The sequence below is a fragment of the Leuciscus leuciscus genome (assembly GCF_965113295.1).
Source record: "Leuciscus leuciscus genome assembly, chromosome: 11".
Classification (NCBI taxonomy): domain Eukaryota; kingdom Metazoa; phylum Chordata; class Actinopteri; order Cypriniformes; family Leuciscidae; genus Leuciscus; species Leuciscus leuciscus.
In genome coordinates this window covers 14,664,844-14,677,577 of record NC_138735.1, presented here as the reverse complement: position 1 = coordinate 14,677,577, position 12,734 = coordinate 14,664,844, and the positions used below count along the sequence as shown (strand labels likewise).

General features: G+C 37.9%; 1 protein-coding gene and 1 long non-coding RNA gene across 4 annotated transcripts in view; both read left to right on the top strand.

Annotated features, from left to right (window-relative positions):
• The first annotated feature begins 6,582 nt into the window (after positions 1-6,582).
• myca (MYC proto-oncogene, bHLH transcription factor a) lies at positions 6,583-9,243 on the top strand. Of its 2 annotated transcripts, none has more exons than XM_082184006.1 (3): positions 6,583-6,808; positions 7,166-7,791; positions 8,228-9,243. In XM_082184006.1, exons 2-3 carry the CDS (start codon positions 7,173-7,175, stop codon positions 8,815-8,817), a joined length of 1,209 nt encoding a protein of 402 aa, XP_082040132.1. In that variant the 5' UTR covers positions 6,583-6,808; positions 7,166-7,172; the 3' UTR covers positions 8,818-9,243. The 2 variants fall into 2 exon arrangements, with proteins under 2 accessions (XP_082040132.1, XP_082040133.1); XM_082184007.1 differs by having other exon boundaries at positions 6,585-6,808; positions 8,225-9,243.
• Positions 9,244-12,131: 2,888 nt separating this feature from the next.
• Positions 12,132-12,734, top strand: part of LOC309509374 — a 97,868-nt gene continuing 97,265 nt past the window's right edge. The window contains exon 1 of one of the 2 annotated variants that reach the window (XR_014209872.1): positions 12,132-12,729. This is a non-coding gene — a long non-coding RNA (uncharacterized lncRNA). The remainder of the gene's footprint in view (positions 12,730-12,734) is intronic. The other variant, XR_014209871.1, reaches the window with a different exon arrangement.

The window sequence follows — 12,734 nt, the reverse complement described above, 5'->3', positions numbered from 1 at the left end:
GTGGGACGCGTCACAAAACCAAGCCCTTCTCCAGCTGTTCACGTCAGTCTGTGGGTCGTGGGTTGCACCAAGAATGGTGAAGATTGATTCATTTAAAAAAAATTTTTTTTTTTATTATTCTTTTTTATAGGAGGCTATATTTGTCTGTGTGTTAGAAGAATGCACTTATAATCAAATGTCAACGGACATGAGATGCACTGGAGTTACCTTTATATTGTTTTTAATCTCTGCTGCCCTCTGCTGGATGTTATATGGAGAGACTCACTGCCAAATTATTACCCCCTCCCTCGTTAAAGGTGCTACCTGGTTGCTTAATCCTAATAATCTCATGCCCTAATCCTAACACCACCCCCCACACCTAATCAATATTTGCATTGAGAAAGATTATATCATTATAGCAAAGACTATAGAATAACACTTCGATTATAGTCAATTAATACAGTGTTCTTACAGGGGCAATTGTAACACTTGGTATTATAGGCCACTTTCCCCCAAATAAGAGCACGCCGCCGCATGATGGAATCGTTCATTTTAGCCTATAACGTTTCTAGATTCTTTTTAGCAAAAGTTAGAGTGGGGCTTTTTTTGAAACGGGTTAAAATCCCTTTTACTATAAATGAGCATCTCAATTGCAGCATCTCCTATATTTTCTCTGTAAATCCATGATCATACATACATAGGGTGAAATCAGCAAGATTATGACACTTTTTGCTAAACTGTGTATTAAATACAAATAAATCTATTCTACCTACCTTTTGAAGGAAAATGGGTGTTTAAAATAAAATAAAAACAGATCAAAAATGAAAAGAACCATTTTTTGTTCTACAGCCGTTTTCAGGTCAATTTGGACACAGTTTCATCTAATTTGTGCTTGGATAATAGAATTGCTTACAACAGGATATTGTACACATCTTTTTTTCTTTTCTTTTTTTATCTCAAATATTTTTCAAAGTGTAAAAGAATAACTTTATAAATACAGACACACTAGCGCAATGGTTCTCAACCGGGGGGCCGTTGCCCACTAGGGGTCCTCACTGATCTTCCAGGGGGGCAGCGAGATAACTTAAAATCAATTTAAATATATTAATATATCCTGCTTTGTTTTTAGTAAAAAAAACAACAACATTTAATTCCATTAGCTTTTGCATATTCAAAAGCTATAATACAAATTATAGGCTGTAGCCTATATTTTTTGCACAATTTTTTTTCTGGGAAAGAAACTTTAACATGTTTGCTGACTTCACCCTATGAGGTTTACATTTTTATGTATAATTTTACATAGACTATTTTCAATGGAAGGCAATTGATCACTATAGTAGTTACAGTTTTTTTACAATCACTTTGTTACTATTTTCAGAACCTTGATGTCATTTTTCAAAACTCTTCACACAAAACGGTTATCACTTGTAACACAGGCTGTCTAATGTTCAAAACATTGCATTGTGCAGTCACATCTTTAAAGAAACCTTGCACAATCATTGGTTAAAAACAAACAAATTTACTGTGAAATACCATTGAAACATAACTATAGATCACCCACACACAACCGATAGTTTCACTGTCATTGTTCGTACAATCATTAAATGTTGTAGAACAAAATAGGTGATACAGGTTTCATTATGGTACTACATGTACAGTAAATACATCTCTGTAAAAGTACTGCAGTAGTAGAGAGAATACTACAGACACAGTGGAATCATTGAACAAAATTAATATATTGATGCAAAACATTACAGTACAGTCACAACATAGGTTTATTTGAATCAAAGCAAAAATTATTAGCTATGAAATAGAAAAGACATTACTGTAAAACAAATGCAGTGTTCCTCAACTTGCTTGTACTGTAAGAAACAAAACAGGAGTGATTACTGTACACCTAGTACATTGTCATCAACTCTGTGTTGTGGATTTGGCCACAGGTTCTCATCTACATCACAATGGATGTTTTCATTAGCCAAACATCTTGGAAAAAACCTTCGGGCATGGCGAATCCAGGCCTGACACTGGTCTGCTGTGATGTCATTGCAGGCGTCATCCATGGCCTGGAGAAGAGTGACTTGTTCATGAGGGTGCTTATGAACCTCCCATCTCCATGCGGAGAAAAATTCCTCAATCGGGTTAAGGAAGGGAGAGTATGGGGGTAAATACAGGGTGGTAATACAGGGTGGTAAATTGTGCATGGGCCTGAAACCATGCTTGCACCACATGAGCATGATGGAACCTGACATTGTCCCACACAATAACATAGGTCACACCTTCAGCTCTACAAACATGATCGAGCTCATCAAGAAAGTTGACAAGGAGAGCTGCATTATATGGTCCAATATGAGGTCTGCGTCCCACCACACCATCTTCTGATATAGCCACACACATGGTAATGTTGGCCCCACGTTGTCCAGGTACTTGGATGGTTGCCCGCTGGCCAATGAAATTCCGACCTCTCCTCCTTGTCTTGGCCAGATTAAAACCTGCCTCATCCAAATATATGAATTTGTGATGGTCGTCATCAGCATCCAGCTCCATCACCCTCTAAAAATACATTTTGGAAAGATTTAGAGATTACTATACAATGTATAATTTTGGGGAATGTTTTTACAACAGCCATCTTGAAACTGAACTTACCTGAACATACTCAGTCCTCATTTGCTTCACTCTGTCTGCCTTTCTTTCGAAAGGCACACGGTATAGTTGTTTTATAGATACCTGGTGCCTTTTCAGTATGCGTGCAATAGTCGGCAAACTTATGGATCCCACATTGTTGAACATGTCTTCATTGTCCAAGATATGCTGGCGAATTTCTGTAAGGCGAATATCATTTCTGGCCCGAACCAAATCGACCACAGCCTGCTCTTATTGGTCAGTTAGAATTTTGCCTCTGCCTCCTCTATTTGGCCTGGTCACAATTCTAAAGTTCTGATTATTGAGTTGTGCATTGGTTGACCTTCTGAGGTTTGGTTGCATCATTGTAGCCGCCTCAGTCATTGTCATGCCATGATTTATGACATGGTCTACAACTATTGCCCGAATTTCATTGGACACTCTATGCTGTTGCTGCCGCTGTCTTGGTCCGTGGCCTTGTCCTCTACCACGTTCCCCCACACCTCTCAAACGAGGCCCACGACCACCTCTCAGAAGTGATGCCTGTCCCCTGCCATTCCTTTGACCAACACATCTTCCTCATCTTCCTCCCACCACTGCTTGACCTCCATTGTGACCTGGATCACCTACTGGCTCCATGTTACGTATCACTATGCTCTTGCAATTGGATCCCAATCAACTCTTTATATACTCATTCCACAATGTGCACTCAATCATCAGTAATGAGTTGGCAGAATTGGACAAGCAATTACAAGGGCCTGCATCTATACAGTGCAGTACTGTCAATACTGTAAAAAGGTGGTACAGTATTTGGGACCATAGACACAGTGTCTGATGAAGCATTACAGTTTTTTTTATTCGCTTTGGTACTATTTTCACAAGTTAGGTGTACATTTTCAAAACTCTTAGTGCTAATATCACAACAGATCATCAAAAGTGCACTTTTTTCAAACATTTCATCATGTTTTCAATTGTGTTAGTACAATACTCAAAATCACAAAGTATCCTTTTCACAACACAAAATAAGTGTTTCGTCTACATAAATGTTTCATTCACAGTAACTGCCTTTCATAAAGCTCTTACTATCAAACTTTTGATTTGCATCTCTTCTTGTTCAGTTTACAGTATACATGTCTATTATTTAATCCAACTGATCTTAATGGTAAATCAATGAATCATTTGGTACAATCTATAGATTTCTATAGATATTGATTCAATACACAGTTTCTTTAGAACTTGTTTGCAATTTATATGGATAACCAAATGTAATGAATTCTTTTTACATAAGTGATTTATAGATAATATTCACCATGATGTTCAAAGTGTGTGTGTCTCTGTGTGTGTGTGTGTGTGTGTGTGTGTGTGTGTGTGTGTGTGTGTGTGTGTGTGTGTGTGTGTGTGTGTGTGTGTGTGTGTGTGAGTGTGTGAGAGAGAGAGAGAGAGAGAGAGAGAGAGAGAGAGCAAGAGAGAGAGAGAGAGAGAGAGAGAGAGAGAGAGAGAGAGAGAGAGAGAGAGAGAGAGAGAGAGAGAGAGAGAGAGAGAGAGAGAGAGAGAGAGAGAGAGAGAGAGAGATTTGCCATTTGTGCAAATACTGTAAAGCAGAATAGAGTATAAGGGAGAGGAAACAGTCAATGACTGTAAAACATCAGATTGATCAGAGATGCATCAGTAGAAGGGAGACAGATGGCATCAAATACAGCATTTTACATTACAGTATGCAATACTGTAAACAGATTACCATGGTAGAGACTGCCGAATTACTGTAACTCAACCTTCATCTGTAAAGGTCCACTACAGTATAGATTCAGTCAAATGGTATAGAGTGAAATAATTCACTGTATTGCCAGCATTAGCACTGAACCTCATGGCTGTACTTCATCACACCTTTTGATAACACACTGGATAGATACTACAGTATTACAAACATTATGGATTCAATTACTTCTAATGTGGCAACTATAGCCTGTATTACTGTAGTTAATTCAGAAACAACGGTGATTTGAAACATGTATCTTGCATTGTTTGCTGTTGAATGAACTGATTGTTAAAAGTACTAAACTGAAAGAAGATCACACTGTTGTGTTTCTGTGATTAAACCAAATGTTCTCATTACATATTACAATAATCTTGTGTTTGAAACAATGATTATGTGGACTGAAAAGTGTTTAACTGTAATGAAAGCATGAGATCAGGTTTTGAAAGAATGACTAGCTGTGTTACAAGTGTGATCAGTTTGGATTTTTGTAAGAGTTTTGAAAATGTACACCTAACTTGTGAAAATAGTACCAAAGCGAATAAAAAAAACTGTATGATAAAATATTAGGCTATTGGATATTGTAGTCTAATTGGTTCATGCTCCACGCTAATTGGTGACAATGAATCTCGTTATCTTGAAACTTTCAAACATGGAAGATTGTTTGTCTGTTTCCATACAACTATGCATTAAGAGTAATGCAACAGTTACTTATCATTTTGAGCAGTTGTATCAATTGATAGTTAGATCATTGTAAGGAAATGAATAGACACTCATTTGAAATGTAATGTGTGAATTGCCTTTTGAAATAGAAGTACTCTGAAGTTAAGTTGTGTCATATTGAACAGGTGATTTTTGTTGAATGAACAAATGATCTAAGTTTTATGTGTATTGTATCCAAGCAATTGAGAAAAGGGTTAGAGTTTTGAAAAATTTGCATTTTGATCATTGGTTGTGAGTTTTGTCTGGAGTTGTGAAACATGACAAACTGTAACAGCAGAGGGCGCCACATACCAACGTATTATATATAAACCATCCTGTTGTGGGGTCTAGTCTAGTCTGATGATCATTGCTTAGGAGGAAAGTCTTCTGTTAACTGTATTTAAAGATCCTTACGTACAACGATATTTAGAATATGACATTCATTTTATTTAAAAAAGTTAATACTTTTTTTTTATTTTCACATTTCATGACATGAAACATCCACATTCCACATTCAATGAAACATGTGTCTACTCCAATATATAACTCCAAGGATAAACTAAGTAAATGTTTAAATAACACTGTAATACTGAACTATAAGTTAGTATATTAGCTATATTTGCTTCACTTATGTCTGAAGGATGTGTTGTTTCATTCATTGAAAACAAATTTTCATACGCTCTGAAAGTTTTCTTCTCCAAAACCACATACTGACAAAACCAATACTGGATTATTTTCTATATAAAATAATCTAACAATTATCAAGCATCTCGCAGCATTCCAGGAGATTTACTGAGGGCCCCTAGTGGACCCCGGGACCCTGGTTCAGAACCACTGCTCTAGATGACTTTGACATGCTAATTGTATGATAATGGTTACATTTCTTTACTGTTATGTTGCAGCAACATAAATAATTATGCTCCATTATGCTTTGTCACAGTCATAAAAATAAACTCTTTTTTGTCAGCACACAAAATATATGATGAAAGAAAATAAAGAAATACATTTAAAAACACCTAAAAAAAACAGAAGTATACTGCTCTGTGCTTTATTGCTGTGCAGTGTTTCTATTTAAAATAACAAAAAAGTGTTTTCTTTCAACCCATTTTGCCTCTCGGTTGTGGTATTAAAAACATTATAAGACAGAAATCTATAATAAAGATCTGATTTTGTTGTATCCTTGTCTACTAAAAAAAAAATCAGCCTTTTCAAGTGAGCTGTCAATGCTTGACTATAGACGCTCCGCACTCCGATGACGTCAAAGCCTAAATGTGTCCTTCCGCGAAAAAATAGTCCCACATTTATCGAATTCAGAGATAAATGCAGCATATCTGCTAAGCCAATAAAGACTAATTATAGTTTAAAAGAAGGCATTGGGTTTTTACATTTGATGTGTGAGCCTAACGGGTCGATTTAATACGCAAAACAACCGTGTTTTCGTTTGGCGGGAAATTTTTACTACTGCAGTCATACGTCAGTGGGCGCAGCTTGAGCTCGCAGGAGCTACAGAACTTATTCATCCTGCCACTGACACACAAGCGATCAGTCTGTCCAGCCTCTGAGAGGTGCAGGAGCGCGTAGCCTTCATTACATTTCACATCACTTTCCATTTGACTGCGACTCTGATTCCACTTATGCGTCAAGCGACCGGAGTAATCTGTTGGATTTTAATTCTTGCTCCTTATTTTTTATTGTCTTTTCATTGCATTGCGTCTCGAAAGAAGCCATTCTGAAGCTGCATTTGTTAAATACACGGTAGGTATCCGGTCTCTGATGTTGCATGCATCTTTTTGACTTAAAGAGCAGCATGCGTTTGTGATGATATGTATGCAAATATAATTTTCTTTTGTGCGATTATCTTTTCTTTTGGAATTTTGCATGTTGCACGCTCAAAAAACCACAACACTAGAATCAGGGATGCTATGAAATGTTTTGGTATTAACCCCGCTTTGGGATTCATTCGCTCCCTTTTTACACATGCATTAGTCTTTTAGTTGCATTATTTACCTAATTTTCCCATCCCATGCATGTCATGCGTAGTCTAAATATGTGCACTTTAGGTGAACGTTGCATATGCACTATGCTAATTTCAGGTTGTATTTTCCCCACAAGTGTCAAAATGCCGGTGAGTGCGAGTTTGGTGTATAAAAACTACGATTATGACTACGACTCCATCCAGCCGTATTTCTACTTCGACAACGAAGATGAGGATTTCTATCACCATCAGCAAGGACAGACTCAACCTCCAGCTCCCAGCGAGGACATTTGGAAGAAATTCGAGCTTCTGCCCACACCACCCCTCTCGCCCAGCCGGAGACAGTCGCTCTCCACCGCCGAACAGCTGGAGATGGTCAGCGAGTTCCTGGGAGACGACGTGGTCAACCAGAGCTTCATCTGCGACGCGGACTACTCCCAGTCCTTCATCAAGTCCATCATCATCCAGGACTGCATGTGGAGCGGCTTTTCTGCCGCTGCCAAGTTGGAGAAAGTGGTTTCCGAGAGACTGAAGTCCCTGCATGCTGCTAGGAAGGAACTGATTTCTGACAGCAGCTCGAATCGACTCAATGCACATTATTTGCAGGATCTGAGCACCTCTGCATCAGAATGCATCGATCCCTCTGTGGTCTTCCCTTATCCCCTCACTGAGTCCGGCAAAACCAGCAAGGTTGCACCATCGCAGCCCATGCTGGTCCTGGACACTCCACCTAACAGCTCCAGCAGCAGTGGCAGCGATTCAGGTATGTAATGCATTATGTCATTTAGACCTCTATGACACGCATGATCTAGCTGGTATCCGCATGTGCTGGTGCTTTCATTTAAGTAACCTTTACATGTCAAAGGTGAGGTGGTGTGCTGGTCACGGGACTTTATCCTCGTACCCTTGATGCAAGTTGTAGTTGCATAAGATCTCTCAGTCTCCACCTCCCCCGTGCTCGACCCAAGTCAGATCTGTAGGAAAGTCTGCAATGTTCAAATATCAGCTGACAGGGAAAGTGGGAGGGGACTGGAATGCAGAGCACCCCCACCCCCCCCACCCCACCACCCCACCCTTTGTGGAAAGCCACTTGCCAAATTCCATTATATTCCCATTCTGCTGTAGTATGGGGGTTTATTCATTTAAATGAACTGATGTTTAAAGTTAATAATTCTCTTGTTTTTATGCAATTCCAGAAGATGATGAAGAAGAAGAGGAGGAGGAGGAGGAGGAGGAAGAAGAAGAGGAAGAAGAAGAAGAAGAGGAAGAAGAGGAAGAAATTGATGTGGTGACAGTGGAAAAGCGACAGAAAAGGAGTGAGACGGAGGTGTCGGATTCGAGGCACCCCAGTCCCCTGGTGTTGAAGCGCTGTCACGTCTCCACCCACCAGCACAACTACGCCGCCCACCCCTCCACGCGGCATGACCAGCCGGCTGTCAAGAGGCTACGACTGGAAACCAGCAGCAGCAGCAACAGGCACGTGAAGCAACGCAAGTGCTCGAGTCCCCGAACGTCGGATTCTGAGGACAATGACAAACGCAGGACTCACAATGTGCTGGAGCGCCAGCGCAGAAACGAACTCAAACTCAGCTTTTTTGCACTACGGGATGAGATTCCCGAGGTTGCGAATAACGAGAAAGCCGCTAAAGTGGTTATCCTAAAGAAGGCGACAGAGTGCATCCACAGCATGCAGATGGATGAGCAGAGGCTGCTGTCCATCAAGGAACAGCTGAGGCGAAAGAGCGAACAGTTAAAACACAGGCTGCAGCAGCTGCGGAGTTCACATTAATGAATCTGTGTCACAAGAGTTAAAGCAAAAAGACTTTTAAAGAACCCCCCCCCCCCAGCTTTTTTATGCAAGTTAAAGACTGTTGCTCTGTATAGTTGTGAAGATGTTGCATGTCCAATGCATTCTTTTTCTTTTGAATATTGTAAGTTTTTCCATGTTCGAAACTGCCGAAGTTTAAGATTTAAGGTGGTTAAAATAATTTGTATTTAAGTCCTTTATTTTTATTAAGAAAATAAGTAAAAAAAATAGGGCTGCACAACCCTAAAGTAAAATCTTTTGTATGTTTTTGTATATAATGAATTAATATTTCCTAAGAAATGTATTTTTTGAATCTGTATCAGCTACTGTGTTCTCATAAACCATATTCTGTTTCACTATATGGTTTTTCCATGTTTTCACTTAATCATAAATGAATTTCTTTCTGAACTTGACTCTTTTGGTCTCTTTGCGCTGATCTCCTCAGTTCAGACACTGTTTGGGGAGTATTCATTCAGAGAAATTTGATCTTTGCTTGTTACAGTAGTTCACCAAGTATGATACTGTAACTTTGTTTTACATCACAAATTGTCATTCATTTCAGGGATTTTCCAAGTTATAAAGGTCAGTAAGTTTTCACCTGTCTAAAATTAAATGTATAATTGCACTTTCTTGCATGAAATCAACATAGAAAAGCTCACACAAAACAAAAATATTCAATTGCATCCCCACCCAGCTAGATTTCAGCTAAAGTTGAGCTCTTTCATATTTGGCATTCAATAAGCAACAGTGCCCAAAAATGAAAAGCAATGCAAAGTTATTGTGAGGACCGCTGCCTGGAAACCCAGCAAAGGGAATTTTGACAGAAAGTGAAGCCACTTTCAGATGATTCACCTCAGATTTTAGAGGTGATGATGAATCACATGCCACAGCCCTCAATAGTTTAGAAGCAGGGCTCATGTGGCTCATAGAGCATCTGTCATGGATGTGGCAAAGCCCTGCTAATGCAGTCTGAGCTGTTTACTTGAGCTGCAAACCACTCAGAAATCAGTGCAGCAACACTGCAGGTATAATTGTGGACAGTGTGTGAATTATAGATTTAGATTTTTTGATTTTAGGCTATAGATTTAGGTTTTTAAATGACATTTTAAAGGCTAGTTCACGTAAAAATGAAAATTCTGTCATAATTTACTCACCCTCAAGTTGTTTCAAACCCGTATGAACTTCTTTCTTCTGCTGAACACAAAATATGATATTTTTAATAATATTGGTAGGTACCAAACAGTTGATGGATCCCATTGACTTTCATAGTATTTTTACTATGGAAGTCAATGGAGTAGCCATCAACTGTCTGGTTGCTGACATTCTTCAAAATATCTTTGTATATCTTTGCAGTGGCGTGTCAATTTTACATCTGTTTCAAGCCATGCATATTTAGATCACCTATCAAAACATAAATATGTGAACTGTGATCCACTTGTGATCCACATACAGCACCTGCTGCAGTAAACAATACAAATAGCAGGATATTATTTAAAAAAACTTAACGTAAAAAAAAAAAAACCCTCTTAAAGTAGTAGCCTACTAAAACAGCTATATTAAAAGATCAATTTCAGTATACACCTCACTGATGATGCAAACTATACAGGTGAACAGATGAGCCTAGAATATTAATGCAATATACTGAATTGGTTATTGCGTTTATATTCTGGGTCCATCAGCTTGCCTGTACACAGTGGCGAGGCTACATAAGGGCCCACTCAGATTGACGTCTGATCCACCCAATCAATTGAGACAAAATAATTTTTTGTGGGAAAGGAGAAAAAATTACGCACACATGACAATAATAATCGCTCAAATACGTTAATTTAGACAATGTCACTCCCGAAACTTTGCAGCATGTATGCGGCATTATTTACATAATTACATAATAATTTACATAATGTCTATACACTTGGTTATAATGAGAGGATTTTTGAGCGTGCAGAACTCAGCACTGGACAAACTCCAGCTTTGAGTGGTTGCCTAAGTGAATTCTACACATCTGATTAGCCATTAGCATGTCTGTGATTGGCTACATTGCTCTACGCTGCAAAAAGATGTTGCAAATAGATATGCACTGGATTATTTGGCAAATCGCTAATATGCTATTATTACGGAGCATATCATATCTGCCTATGATTATTTATCTTTGTTATTTGTTCTTATTCATTTCATTTGATATTTTATTTATGAATGGATTCTGTTGTTTTTATGAAACTGTTGGCTGACAATAAATCACATTTAACTAATCTTAATTGTAAAATGCTGTAGTTTGAGAGTAGGCATTGTTCCTATTTCACCAAGGTCCACTCACTTTAAAATTTTACTATTTAAAAAAAATTGTATGCACCATCAGGTGTATAGACCTCTTCCGGTTTATGTTTCCAGAGCATGAATCTCTCGGATTTTTGAATTAATTGCTCGTTTTAAAATCTTCCAGGTCTACCGACATTTATTATGACATCCGCTTCAAACATTGCAACGCCCATGATAACTTTTGTTAACTCCAAATCCACTTCACCAGATAATTACTCTTAGACAGCGATGACACAGGGTAGGCTTAAACAGCTACCGCAAAACGGAAGTGTAAAGATGAATTTGTTTTACATTGATTGTGCAACCCTAGTAAAAATAACTGTGGGCAAACCTCTTGTTCCTATAAAAAGTGTCTTCAAGCGAAAACTAGATAGCACACATACGTCTGCAAGATGTCTGGTAAAGATCACTTCATCTGGAAAGCATCTGATTGCTAACATTTGATAGACGTCTTTAAGATGCTATTTTTTTTTTTTTTTTTTTTTTAAGAGTAGCCTAACATAAAAAAAATAAAAATATAAAAGACATTCGAAAGTTCGCCCCGAGCCACCTTAATATTTATTTGCTGACAATAACGTTTAAAATTTATATATATATATATATATATATATATATATATATATATATATATATATATATATATGAAGAGTTCAGATGCAAAAGCCTCTAAATGCCATTTGAAATTTTCTTATAGAATGATCATTTTTATCAAGCTCGTATATTTAAATTCAATAATTTCACTTAAATGGCCATGAAGATTACCTATTAATTATAATTTAAGTGAAATTACTGAACTTAAATATACAAGCTTAATAAAAATGATCATTCTATAAGAAAATTTCAAATGGCATTTAGAGGCTTTTGCATCTGAACTCTTCATATATATATATATATATATATATATATATATTTTATAAATCAACAATAAACAGTGTTTTTGTTTTAACAATGTTCCATACTATTCTGTTTGGTCTGCTGTTGCTATGGTTACTTCAAGGGAACGCGATTTCGGATTGCAGACTCTATTTACTGAAAATATAAATAGGCGAACTGACTAACTAACCCATCTTTTGTATTTAGCCTACTAAAATGTTTGAAACTCTAATTGAAACTATTATGACACCCCATAATTTACACCTTATTTGGAAACAGATAATGTGTAGACATTAGATGTCTGATTATAAAGCATTTTATGTGATGATGATGATGATGATGATGATATGATTTAGCTGTATGATTAGCCAGTTCAGACAATTTCTGCATCAAGGAGCATAATTGTCACAGCTTTGCACTCTTTCTCCTTTGTCAAAATGCTCAGTGCTGAGCTCTATTAAATGCAACTATCAGTTTTTTTGCACGAATCTATTTCCATGCCGACTGACAAAGCTGTGATTTTTCCCGACGCAGCTGTATTAGGGCACCGTGACGTCATCGACTGTATGCGACTGTATCCAGCGCGTGCCGCGGAGCGCGTGCTCTGAGCACATGGAAAAGGGCTCGAGACAAAGTGCCCAAAGAATAACCACACACCTGAAATGGAATATCAGTTACAACTTAATCAAATCTGGAGCAAAAGGGGTAGG